The following is a 14064-nucleotide window of genomic DNA, read 5'->3' as shown; positions in this document are numbered from 1 at the left end:
TGAACAATATTTATGAAACTTGACTTATTATTGCAGTCCACATATTGTTTAATTTTTAATTTCTTTTTAAGTTTGTATTTTAACTCTGAAAGTTAGTAAACGAATAGCTTTTTGAAGAAAAAAAAACTGTAGTCCCAATAATTCAATCTTACGTTTTTTGGTCCATCTTGTGGTGATCCATGATGGGCATACATTGGAAAATTTGCTAACACAAACACTTGAGTCCGTACGAATCGAGGCTCTGAAACATGATGGTTCAGCAGAAATCACCATTGCCCATAAATTTTCAGCAAAAATAACCATTGTCTACAGTATTTCAACCATTGTCCTCAGCAAATGCAATTTTTTTTATTTATATGTTGACTGTCCAATACATGTTGCCAACCCATTTCCTTGACACTTATGTTGTTTATTAGTTTTTTTTATAACTGTTTTCCTGAATCAGTAATCAATCAATAAAGAATATTGTTTTCTTTTTTGTACACTTGGGGAATTTTTTTTTGGCAAAAACTATTTTAGTCCAGAACAAAGAAATTTTCAAGCCTAATTATATAACTATATTTGCATATTAATGCTGATTAAAACATTAAATAGGCGTTATTACGTGTTATTTATGTTGCAGTACATAATTTAATTACCAATTAGCAAAGGAGGAACACTTTTCGTTTGTACTGAAAAATCTCATTTTTGGACTGTGGTTGTTTTCGCCCAAAACTCTTCATAATGTTTTCAGGATAGTTTTCAAGCGTCAAAAAAACAATATCTTAAAAGTTTGTATATTATGTAAATGGCCAGCTCCTGTTACAATTTTTTTTAAAGATATTCTAAATCGTTTCCTTACAGAATCAAACTCCGTTTACTATGATAACCTACTCGCACAAAACTCCCAGGACATACACGCACGAGTCTGGCAGGCGAATTTAGATCGTGAGCTCGACTTGGTATATTTTTGGTCATACACGAGCTCTAATAGTAAATTACACTATCCGAAACGAGTTTTGTTATAGCTTGCTGTAGATGCAAAATAATTTTAAAAACCTGCAACAAAACCTACAAAGCTATTAAAGCAAATTTTTTTTAAGATTAGGATCATTCTCTGATTCCTTTATCAGGAGCTACGAAGAACTCTCAATTAAATAATTACGCAGTCTTCTCTGAATAGTCGTAAATTTATAACAGTTTACTTGTATGGGCCGTTTAGGTTTTTGTTCAGTCCAGGGGCATAGCCAGGGTGGTTCTAACCCTCCCCCCATAGCCATTTTTTTTTCTTATCTGAAAGCAGGTTAGTAAAAGCCTGGGTGTCTTACTGCTATCACCGACCACTGCACTGGAGGGGAAGAGTAAGCGAGCCCTAACGATTCTCCTTCCCTTCCCCTACCCCTGTCACGAGCAGAAGCTATAAGGTTGTGACGCCGTGACGGGTCCCAAGTTTTCAAATATCTTACACCTATTGTATTTAACCAGCACGGTAATTATAAGCAGGTGGTGACTGGGTAACTCTTCAAGCTAAAGCTAATTGTTTCCAGGAATAGGCCAGTTCTGCCGAAACCCAAACTTTTTTTTTGTATTGTCGAGCTTCGAGCATGAATTATGATTTTGAGTTGGACGTGGACCAGGCACTTGGATTGATTAAAATATCTTTAATTAATTTCTTACTTGATCACACAAACAATATTTTTATTAAAAAATTAATAATATTTTTACAATTACAATATTTAAAGTTAAGTACCGAAAACTGCTCAAATAGCACTATTTTACACCTTAAAATACAAATTTTTTCGGGGGAGGACCCCCGGACCCCCCGCTTTAATAGGGGGGGGGGGGGACCGTGCTTCTTAACCCCCCCCCCCATACACAAATCCTGGCTACGCTACTGGTTCAGTCGCGTTCTTTTAAACTACAGAAAATATAATGTTTTGTGCGTTGTGTTTATTTTATTTCACAAATTTTCAGTTCCGTTGTAACTGTTCATTTAATGATATTAATTCTTGTCATGATACCAATTGATTTCCCAGTTTGGCATGTAAAAAAAAGTGATAGTGACGTTCGCGCGAAATTATAACTTGGAAATACGCTAATATGTTTAAACTTTTTTTTGTAAACACATACTGTGTTCGTCCCTAGAGCGGGAGTGTTTTTTTATTTTAAAGGGAATTTTTTTCTTTTTTTTAATATTTAAAGTGGCTCTCTGGTGGGTTTTAGTATTTTTGTTCTGTGCCCTCCAGTGTAATACGGCACTCTGGTGCGGAAACAATATTGCATTGTGTTTATTTGAGAACTGCGCTCTGAACGGTCCGTAATCAAATTAATTGCTTGGGCAGGAGGGTGGAGGGGGTAGGAGAGAGAGTGGGGGAAATTACCTGTTGAAAGAGCTGCAGACGGGTTTCGCCAAAGAGCAGGCATTCCGTACGGTTCATTCACCTTTAATTCTGCTTCCAGCCGGAGGTTAATTCATGATTAGGCTGTGTGCATCGCTTCCTCCACTACAGAAGTTTTAATTTAGTGGGATATCGAGCAATAAAAACATCAGAGCTTTGCTAACAGGAGCGTACTTAGGATTTCATTTCGTTTGGGAAGGAGGGGGGGGGGGGGGGTGTTGAATAGAACCGCTTTTCCTGCTTTTTGCTTTCATATATTCTTTCCTTTTGTTAATGGGAATGCTAGATTTTAATATATATTTTCTTAGGATATGAGGGGGAGGGGAAATATATCCCCCGCCCCTCCATGGGTACGCCCCTGATTATTAATGTCGGGTCCGAATCTGTCTGAACCATATAGGCCTTCTTATATTACGTACTTATCACCTGATGTGTTACCGAATAGGAAATTAAGTAAAATATTTAATTACGTTTATTATGAAGTTTCGACAATTATACCTATTGTAAGTTACGGTACAAAGGTATACCTAATCTTAAAGAAGGTTGCCGTACATTCACGTGTCAGTAAATAAGTGCACACATTTAGTAAAATCAGTTTAATCTTTTTTGTTGGAATTAAATTTATTTATTGAAAAAATATATATAATGCCTAAAACCTGTTTGTCTGGCTAATACCGTTTATAGAGGCCAAAACGTTACGCATCCGAATTGCTCCAGTACGTCAAAAACGCGAGTTAAGTGTGCGGGATAAAAAGAACACAAGTGTGCTCTTGAATTCGGACACGGCTCAGCAGGCTTTCGGTGGCTACGATCCTTCAATTGGCGAGACAAGTGTGGATGGTCTCTAACTTGATCCTTGCCATGTTCTTTGTTGATTTACATGCACAGAGTGGATGCCTAGGTAGTTCATACACTCCTTTAATATACGTGGAACCCTAGCTTATTAACTTAATACTACGCATAACCTTCAGCTCTACTGCACATGTTTAATCCTAATATTGTGCTTAATTAGTAGCGATTTATTCACAGGCACTAACGGAGAGCTGATAGTGTGCATTTTTTTATTGTTTGTGATTGTTTAGTATTTGACGTTTCTTGAAACAAACAAAAAAAAAGATTTATACAATAAAAAAGTTAATTAAGTTTCTTCTTTGATTTAATTTTTAATGCTTTTTTTATTTCATAATAGTTTAATTGTAGCGTATTGTTTGGATAATTTTTGGCTAAACACTTTGTGTATTAATATTTAATAACCCTTTTAAGGTCCTCTGTGCACTAGAAATTACTCTCGCCTGCTGGTCTATGTCAGCGAGAGTAAATTATTAATCAGTGGCTTAGCCACAGAAAAGACCCGCTGCATCCTGTCCATTAGAAGGGAGTGAAAGGAGGCGGCGATAAAGGGGGAAGTGAAGAAGCGCCATGAGAGAAAGGGTCTTGAGGAGAGGACGGGAATGAAAGAAAGAAGATAAAAGAAGCCAGGAACGAAGGTTCACTTGCACTGCGGCTAAAAGAAATGAATAACAGCGGAGCAATTTGGGAAGGAAGGATGTGCCGTTGAGATCTTCACTCGCCACTTACAAGTTTTGATCAGCTCCGTTGTTATTAATCTTACTTTTAAAGTGATTCAATTTTTAAAGATGGTTCTTAATTTGGCTTCGTTTTTTTTTGTAAATGGAATGAAAGCCGACCGAACGGACAGTAAAATAGAATTTGTCGTGATTTTCTCTCTACTAAATGTTTACAAATACATCCATTAATATCATCATGTGTAAAGTCTTGTGGGCAGATTTCCAGTCATAGCAATCCGTTTATGAAAGTTTAAACATTTTTTTTAGGGGAGTCCATAGCTCTTAGTAGCCTATAATTTACTTTTAGATTTAACCCGTATACATTTTGACGCCCGTAAAAATGTCGTATGTTCAGACCTGCAAATTTTGGAAGGTTATTCGGCGAAAATTTAGATTGAGAATGTTTGCGGACTTGAACGGTCCTTGTCATTTGATCTCGTGATATTCGACACTCCCTGAATACCCGGAAACCAATTATAGACACCTAAAAATTATCTCATCGAATCAGGTGCGACCCGGAGAGACAGCGGAACGTGGCAGCAGCCAATGAACACGCGCCATCGCCTTGATTGTGCAGCACACGTTTGTGGAGTCTACCTTTGCGCCAGAACACGAGAGGGTAGCAGCTCGCTAGTCATGGTAAATCATGTTAAGATCTGCGTCCAGAGACAATTAAGTTTGTTTAGCTGTAACTTCACACGTGTTGATCCTACAATCAATAAGTCTACATATTAGTCCATCCAATGTTACATGCCGAGACTAAAGTTCGAAAGCGGCTTCGTTGTCATAATTTCCGGCTCAACCCCACTTTCGCCAAAGTTTCATGACATCATACGAGAGCGGCTTCGCGCAAAGCCCTCGCTGAAGAAATTTCCTAGCGATTAATAATTGCAAGCACGATATGCTTTAGGTATTGACTGCGATGCAATTGGAGACTTCCTACTTCCGGTACTCGCGTATGCGAGGACCCTCTTGTCGTTTTCCCACCCCGATCCACAGGAATCATAGACCAAAATGAATTTGTTTTAAGGTGTTTACACTATTATAAATTACAGTACATTTGCGGACTTTTCAACTAAGAATTTAATTCAAATAAATAAGTTCTTAAATTTTTTATAACTGAAACTTGTAGAAACTTCGCCATATTTCGACTTTTTAAGTTGTGCACTGTAATTTTTTTTTGGTAAATGGAACATAATTATTTATGTAAAATTACAGATATTTGTAAATTTGTTCATTTACGTGTAAACAACTGTATCACTACAAAATAGTGTTCGCAGTAACACTGGGCTTGGATTCTTACCCGATTATTTATCCTGTGTGTTATCCCAGTAACTCCAATAGTTAAAGTTATTTGTAAACAGTTCCCTAAATAGCTTTTGAGTATTAACTGTTCCTATTAATAAGCATTATAAAACAAAATAATTTCCTATTATTGATAGTTCGATTATCTTTTCCATGGTTTAAGATAAAATATAAAATTATGCGCCAATTTTTTCAAGAAATACTTAGTATTAGCTCGAAAAAACTATTTCGTATATGCAAAAACGACCATCCGTATGTTGTACAAATTCACTCTTTCATTCGTGTGGTATTACAAACTATTTCTTGGCAACTGGTTTCCAAAGGAATGTTTAATTAAAGTACAAAAAGTTTTTTTCTGTGTACGTGAATTCAAATCATGTCTTTGCGTGAGGAAAATTACGCAATTTTAGTCCACAGATATATTTATCTCAGCGCCTTTATTTTTTTTTCTCCTGGCATCATACGTTAAATTGTCCTTATGTTTAGGAAAACAAGTAAAAATTTAGTTTTATGTTTATTAACACGTTACAGTAAATTTCCTTTAGACCACTACATGATCAAATCAAAACTGAGGGACATGATCAATAGGCACTTATGAAAGAGAAATAGGCGACGGGACCTGGATGTTCGCTAGCAGAATGAAATCCAACGGACTGCACACAACGCCGTTCCAGTGGGAACTGAAACGCCTTTGTCGTCGTCAGAAAAAACCTACAGGAGGCGGATTGCCGCAAGCGGTTCGCGAGCGATACGGCTCGCAAATGTACACGCACCTTTACGTAGCTTTGGGAGTCCGTGCACCGTTAAAAAAATTTTCCACCTTTAATTTACGAAGAATGCTAGTGACACGAAATTATCCAGTGATATTCGAAAATCTACGGCTATCTACGTAAATTTACGGACACTGAGCTCTCTCTTTCTGAACACGAATCCAAAATAATATTTTTGGGATATTAACAAAATATTAAAAAACTGTCTAAGTCCACAGCATGTGTTTACCTTTGTTTAAAATGAAACACACTTCTCCGAAGGCGAAATACGGCGTAGTTTCCACGAAGATTAAGTTATTTGAAATTACGAAGAAATCATCATTTATTTGAGTTCAATTCTTCGTTGAAAAGTACGTTAATTTACTGTGATTTCTAACAGTGGACAGAGTTGATTTTATTTCCCGTAGGCAATCGCAAGGCTTGTATGTTTTCTTTGTTTGACATGAATAATTTTAGGTTGATATTGGCTGTGCTACAAAACAAAAAAAAAGTACTTTTTACGAAAGCAGTGGCACATACTAAACAAAACTTCTGAGTAGAGATTTCAAATGGATCATCTTTACTTCGCAAGTAGCTCAGTTATAATACATTTATGTATTTAACTTACGTTTAAGTTTTTTGTTGCCCTTCATGTGAATTATTGTAATTTCACAAAATAAAAGGTGAAATTATATCTTATGAAAAAAAGGTTTTGGTACTGCAGCCAATCTAATAACAAGACTTGATCTGTGCACCGTCAAAAATATTACTGAAAGCCATATCCATAAAATAAAATGTCCGTTTTTCGTATCAAAAATGTATTTAGTTTTTTTCTTAAATACTCAAGAATCAAAGCATACTAACACGAATGCATATCTAGCTTACCATTAGTCCCAAACACTTTTGATGAGACATTTAAAAGTGCTTTTCTCATATACTGGCACCTGTGCTGAAACGGTTATCGCACTATAGATATGCAACCATCATTTGTTACACAATTTGGAAGTTCCTAATCGTGAATAATTTTTTCTTCGTGTAAACCATCATTTGAGCAGGTGTTGTGAGGTGTTAGCGAAAGTGTGCGCGGAACTTGAGTAGAATTAATTTTATCGTATAAGTACTCAAAATTTATGAACCACATTTGAGGACTTGACAGGGTTGATTTTATTTTCCCAATTTCATTATTAAATTGAATATTGGCTTTCTAAATACATGTTAACAATTCAACAGCCCATAGATATATAAAAAAATCCATTTCAATTAACACCGATTATTAAGAACTGCAATTGAACATAAACCAATTGAAAGAAAATAAATGGTGTAACCTTAATGCTATGTCATTAAACTATGAAAAATAAAACTTATTGATTAAAGTTCATAAAAAAATATTTAAATCATAATATATTAATCACGCGAATGATAAAAAAAAACTAAAGGTGTTATCAAAATGTGTGAATTTAAAGTGGTTCTTGATTAAAAACTTTATTTCATCAACAGATTGACAAGCTAATTCGTAGAACACCTCGTTCACACGTCTGCAAATTTTATTTTTTCCTCAATGTTATTGATTTTAAAATAACAGCGTTAAATTATGGTAATCCTTGCCGGACATCGGCTCGCGTTCTTCTCCCAAACTCTACGCTGCAGTACAGAATCGGCGCCCAACTTTGTGGCTCGGGCCTGAGATCGAGAGATACCGTGCTCCACCAACTCTGAACAGCGTGCAGTTCGACTGATGGTCTCTTTGCAGTGAAGTTTCGTGATCCACCAACTGAACAGCGTGCAGTTCGACTGATGGTCTCTTGGCAGTGAAGTTCCGCTAAGGAAAAAAAAAAAAAAAAAAAAAACTCTCTCGTCGGGTTGCGATATTCCGTTCACCGTCGTCTCGCGGGTCCTCAGCAACCACTGTCCACACTGTTCCGCCGCGAGGGAATATCTCGCTACGGGGCCCGCCGGGGTGCCCATGTCCGGGGGGGGGGGAGGGGGGTTCCCCGGGCCCGCGTCTGGGGGTAGCAATTTCCGACTCTTCTGCCGGCTGAAGGGCCCCTCTCCGCGTCGCAGCTCGCGAATGAGCCAGCCGTGACGGGGGGGGGGGGGGGGGAATGAGGCTCCCCGAATGGAACACACCTACCTCCCTCCCCCCCCGACCCACGTCTCCGCCAGTCCAAACTAATCTCGTCGCGCCGTCGTGTCAATTTCCTCGACCCTAAGCCGGTCTCCGCGGCGCCGACGACTCTCCGACGACGACCTGCGCCAGGGTGGGTCTCGCACGTAAAACGAAGCGCCGCGGAATGCGAGAGAGCGGGGGATCTCCTCAGCGCCAATCCCTTCTCTCCGAGTGGTCGTTCCTTCCTTCCTTACCCGGAGTTCGAGCTGTATCGTTTTCGAAATAAATCGGAAAGTCGACGACCGACTGCCGTCCCCGGAACGCGCTCTTCTCCGCGAATGCCAGGCAGTCTCCCGCTGCTGACAGAAGAAACGGCCGAAATACTTGCCTCTTTTTCTCGACGTTACGTTTGGTTCTTCAACTCATTCGCTTTTTTTTCTTTTAAAGAAGGGAATTTCAGAGAGTTGGCGCAAGACACTGGAATAGAATCCCAGATAAACTCGATTTCTGTTTTTTTCCCACGGGTTTCCAAGAACCACTCCGTGTTAAGGCTTAGATAGTTCCTTACCCAATGCCCCACTTCAGTGCCATTTTGTGTCACCGTCTCTGAATGACCTCGTCGACAGGACTTTAAAACCTCGTTAAAAAAAACATTTAACTGACCAAAATGATTAACGTTTTATTGACAAATGTTCTCTTTTTTGAAAAATTAAATTGTCATACTTGATATTGATATAAAAAATATTTAATATTTCACTTATAACCATGGTTAAACTGTTCGGTCAAAAACATTTCACTCGTTATCTTAGTGAATGAAAGTTCGTGGTAGTTGTGACCCTAGGGCTTCGGTACCCGCATGCCTCGACAACGCCAAATCCTACATAAATGAAAATACATATGTATTTGCATAGATAACCTAGTAACTTACGAGTGCCAGCTAGCGAGACTAGGAATCATTTTATTTGCCTTCTCTGCCTGAAATGGTATTTAAATTTGTGTGCACTTCTTTATACTCAGCCCTTCGGCATTAACAAGCCCTCTTTATCCAAACTAAAGTTACAACGAATTAATTAATCATATTTCATGTTACTATCTAATTTACACAAAGTTAATCTGCAAACAATTTTCAACAATTGCGAACGAATTTTTTTTTTAATCAATCGAAGTATGTGTAATATCGAATTCACATTATGGACCACGCTTTTCGTCTTTGATGTTTGCTACACAGTAATTCTGTGCACTGTAATTTAATCAAAGGCTGAAGTACTACAGAAAATTTTTGTAAATGCTGAAATAGTTTCAATGATTGTAAAAAACAATATACGTGGCTGAATACGCTTCAGTTTTTCTCTATAAAACAAAGCTTTCTCGGTCAGGCATAGCAAATAAATAGTGCAAGATCCAATTCAGTCGTTTCTTTCGAAAACAACTAATTTATTTTAACAGTTCGCAGTGAAACTCAGGTACGGGCCAGGTGTGGACGTAGAAATATTTTATCCACGCATAGAACGTGTTATTCGTCAGCCAGACCCTGCCGTATTGAGTCTCGTCGCTACGTCGAGAGATCAGCACAAGGCTGCGTTGCGCCGGAAGATGGGCGCCAGGTGGAACCAGGAGTGGATTGCCCGCCTCGCGAGAAGTTTCCGAAGGAGCAGCGAGGGGTGGTCTACTCCACCCGGAACCCCACCTCTTAAAGGATCAAGGGGTGGTGGGGGTGTTTGAGAGAGGTCGGTTCGAACGCCGGACGAGGTCTCCATTCGTCTTCGGCGGCGAGACGGATCTCCTACCTCTCTCTCCCCTTCCCCCCCTCTTTCCCTTTCCATTACACCAGCTACGCCTCTTCGTTCCGTGAAATGTCGGCCCTTATTCCCTCCCCTGCCCCCCCCCCCCCCCAGCCCACCTCGCCGTGGGAAGTGCCGCGGCGAAGTAGTTCGGTTTAGTTTGGGACCGGCGCCTCCCGTCGCCGCGGTCTGGGAGGGCTGTTTCCCGCGCAGCAGCCGGCCCGGGCTGGCCGCGACAGCCGGGGTCAGAGGGCGCGAGGCGGCGCCGAGACTCGCGGTGCGCGTCATTAAAACCTAAAAGTCATATCTCCTAAACGTCACTTGACCTAAAAGTCAGTTGCCCTAGAAGTCATTTGCCCTAACAGTAATATCTCCTAAACTTCACTTGACCTAAAAGTCAGTTGCCCTAAAAGTCATTCGCCCTAAAAGTCATATCTCCTAAACGTCACTTGACCTGAAATTTAAAATAATCCTTCAGTCATTTGACCTAAAAGTCATTTGACCTAAGAGTCATTTGCCCTAAAAGTCATATCTCCTAAACGTCACTTGACTTAAAAGTCAGTTGCCCTAGAAGTCATTTGCCCTAAAAGTCATATCTCCTAAACGTCACTTGACCTAAAAGTCAGTTGCCCTAGAATTCATTTGCCCTAAAAGTAATATCTCCTAAACGTCACTTGACCTAAAAGTCAGTTGCCCTAAAAGTCATATCTCCTAAACGTCACTTGACTTAAAAGTCATTTGCCCTAAAAGTCATATCTCCTAAACGTCACTTGACCTAAAAGTCAGTTGCCCTAAAAGTCATTTGCCCTAAAAGTAATATCTCCTAAACGTCACTTGACTTAAAAGTCAGTTGCCCTAAAAGTCATTTGCCCTAAAAGTAATATCTCCTAAACGTCACTTGACCTAAAAGTCAGTTGCCCTAGAAGTCATTTGCCCTAAAAGTCATATCTCCTAAACGTCACTTGACCTAAAATACAATTCGCCTAAAAGTCATTTGCCCTACTAGTCATTCGACCTAACAGGCATTCAGCCGAAATTCATTTTAGGTCGAATGACTTTAGGACAAGTGGAGTGTACTCGGTGTGGGCGAGGGGTCCAGGAAGTTTCTCCGCGGGGACTCTGAAGGACGGTCCCTTCCTCTAAAAGGTCCCCCCCCCCCCACACACGTACACAATCAGTCCAGGTTCTCAGCTCGGACCGAATCAGTCAAATACTTGACAGTTCGGCCTTCCCCACACATACACACACACACGCACGTGTCTCATCGACAGCGAAGTCACCGAAGTCAAAAACAACACAATTCCAAAAATGGATCTTGGGGAAAGACAAGACTGTGGCCTATGACGAGAGATCATCCCATAACCTTCCTACAAATAAAAAGTATATCAAATTTTAGTTTTGCAAGATAGTTGAAGTTGAAGTTGCGTTGCAACACGTTTTTCTTTCCCTCGTTCTTTTTATATTTTTTTTTTTTTAGTAAAATTCGACAATACATTGAGCGTATTTACAACCAAAACCTACAATAAAGACAGTTCACACCCTAAAAAAAAAATTTCCTTAGGAAGGAAAATTGTGTGAAAATCGTCCACATTTTTAGTCCACGACTTGGGAATAAGTCTCTTGGCGCAAGGCTCTTTAATTGGTTCCCTGGCTTTTTGTCCGTAAGTGAGCAACTGTACGACATTGAGATATGACCATAGTTTCTGTGCAAGTACTCATTCTAAATTTATAGGCATCTTGTATGTTTCAAAATACATATATGTAAGCTTGAAAAAGTGATCTTCCAGACATCACTATAACGGCCACGTGGTCTCTGGCCCGGTAAACGAACCCCTAATGTTGGCTGTGCACTGTAAATTTTTTATAAATATTAATTTATTTGTAAATATGTAACATTCGCATGAAAACATCTGTATCGCTACATACATACGTTTTGTGTTTCTAATAGATGCCTTTACTGAAGTTAAACGTCTTTCCTGAGGGGGCTTCAATTCTCTAGCGTTACGAAAATTCCGATCACATTCGGGGAGTAGTTAGGAGGAGACGGCAGGGGAGAGGTATAAATGACGATTCATTCTTTAACACTTGCATTATTTCATATGTGCATAATTTCTCATTTGCATACTTGCGCAATAGCATAAGCGCTCTCATACCTGCATTTTTTTTTATCTGTGGCCTCAGGCCAAAAACGTAAGAAATCGTCTGATGTTTGGCAGCATCCCGTGCAATTTAATAGCAAACATTATTAGCTCCTTCCACGGGTTAACGATCATAAAAGCGAGAGCCCATTTGATATACCCGTGAAAGTCGACCTTGCGGTTCCTCGTCACGCAAAGATAAGCCCCGACCTAGTCGTGCCCCTGAAGAATTTAATTTTCCTCGCGGTCGATACTCCAGCCGGTTTAATTTCAGTGCAGCGCAGCAAAGATGACAGCTTGAATGCTTGACGGGGATCCACATTATAGCGTAATTTCAGCGCAACCCCCTTCCCTCTACCCTCCTCCTATCAGCGCTCTCGCTCCTTCTACGACTACTCCGCATGGTTTTTTCACAGTTAAGGTGTATCCACGATTAAAACACTTAAGAATTATAAACTTTACGTGTACGCTGATGATCACAATGTTCAGTAATACGGTGGATTTCCAGTTTATGACTGAATTATTGTTCGTTAAGTTCAGCCAGCGCAAATGGGCGAGAATGCAGCTATGTTTAATATAGCGGGATTGTTGTACTTGTCTGTACCATCTGCATTATTGAACTGCATTTTTGTTTAGGAATGATTTCTGATGGATAATTTGTTGAATGTAGTATTTTTATTCATGCTTGAATTGGTAATGTGTACTTAAAATACCTGAATATAGCTACGATTAAACCTTAAAAAAATCGGCTCGTACTAAAGAGAAGTTACAAATATTTAATTTTAATATATAAATACTATTACATGTGATGCTAATAATAATCTATTCCCAGACAAAGTAGGGTAACATAAATTGTCGGTATGGTTTAAATTACATTCATATTTTGTGAATATATTTCTATATACTCATGAAAAAGCACAAATTGAAGAGAAACGCATAAGAATATCCTATTCATTAAAAAAGGAAAACAAAAATAAATACTCCGATCAGTGTTCTGTTTAATAGTTGGTTGAATTTCTTTCTAAATATTTTATCATCGTTTCTTGATATGCTGCTAATAATTACGTATTCCCAACTACTTTACGAACACAATAACCTGCTTTCCACAAGAAACATTATTTCTCGCCAAAAACACATTCCAATGTGATATATATGCTTTCCCATAATTCTCAGGAAAGACATAAACTATAACCATTTCTGTTGATTCTGAAGTCAAAAGCTGATTCACATACGACCTGTCGTAAAATCCTACACGACAATCATAAACCATTTCACTAGTTTACATAGAGATATATCTTAAGGAAGCTACTAACACTTAACGTTGATTAAATTCGCAATCGTAAACCCTCCTTTAGGCAGAAAGCAACATGACGCTGTTTATTTAAATGTCCCATAACCTCGATTCGAAAGATATAATTTGTGCATAATAATTTTTTTATAGAAATTAAACTAAAATATTCCTGTAAAATTACAGATATTTATCGATTTGTACATTTACATGAAAACATTTTTATCGCTACAAAATAAGATTTCACAGTAATATGTCTTCGAATTCTTCCCCGGGAATTTGTGCTTTATGTTGTACCAGTACTTTCAATAGGTAAAGTTATTTGTGAAGCGTTCGCTGAATAGCTATCCAGTATTTACTGCGCAAATTAATTAGTAGTATAAAATTAAAATAAAGTAAAATTATTGAATATTATTCTATATTTCCTACCATTAAAAACAACAATTAAAATATAAAATATGAGTCAATTTTCGTAAGAAATCGTGAATACTATTTTGAAATAATAAATTAATTTCATTTACGCAAATATCATAGCAAAGTGTTATGCAAAGTTGCAATACTTTTCTTGTAGTATTACAAACCTATTTTTTTTTGGCAGCTGGTTTCAAAAGGAATCTTTGGTAAAAGTACAGATTTTTTTTTCTGTGTGTCGTGCCATCAAGCACAAAGTCCTCCAACGTCATATTCTATTCCTAACCACTTGGTAAAAAAACAACCAAATCGTTTCCCGCACATTTGAGCCAAGCCAAG

The 14064-nt window shown here is 38.6% G+C and overlaps 1 protein-coding gene across 1 annotated transcript in view; it reads right to left on the bottom strand.

The window, feature by feature from the left end:
* The window catches only part of LOC134541842 (neuroligin-2-like), a 198012-nt gene extending 187836 nt beyond the window's left edge, over positions 1-10176 (bottom strand). The window contains exon 1 of the mRNA XM_063385539.1: positions 10008-10176. Within this exon, the coding sequence (XP_063241609.1) occupies positions 10008-10176 (169 nt within the window). The remainder of the gene's footprint in view (positions 1-10007) is intronic.
* Between the last annotated feature and the right edge of the window lie 3888 nt (positions 10177-14064).

The sequence above is a fragment of the Bacillus rossius genome (assembly GCF_032445375.1).
Source record: "Bacillus rossius redtenbacheri isolate Brsri chromosome 4 unlocalized genomic scaffold, Brsri_v3 Brsri_v3_scf4_2, whole genome shotgun sequence".
In the NCBI taxonomy this organism is placed as follows: Eukaryota; Metazoa; Arthropoda; class Insecta; order Phasmatodea; family Bacillidae; genus Bacillus; species Bacillus rossius.
Note: the sequence above shows the minus strand (reverse complement) of the source record. Positions and strands in the feature narration are given on the sequence as shown.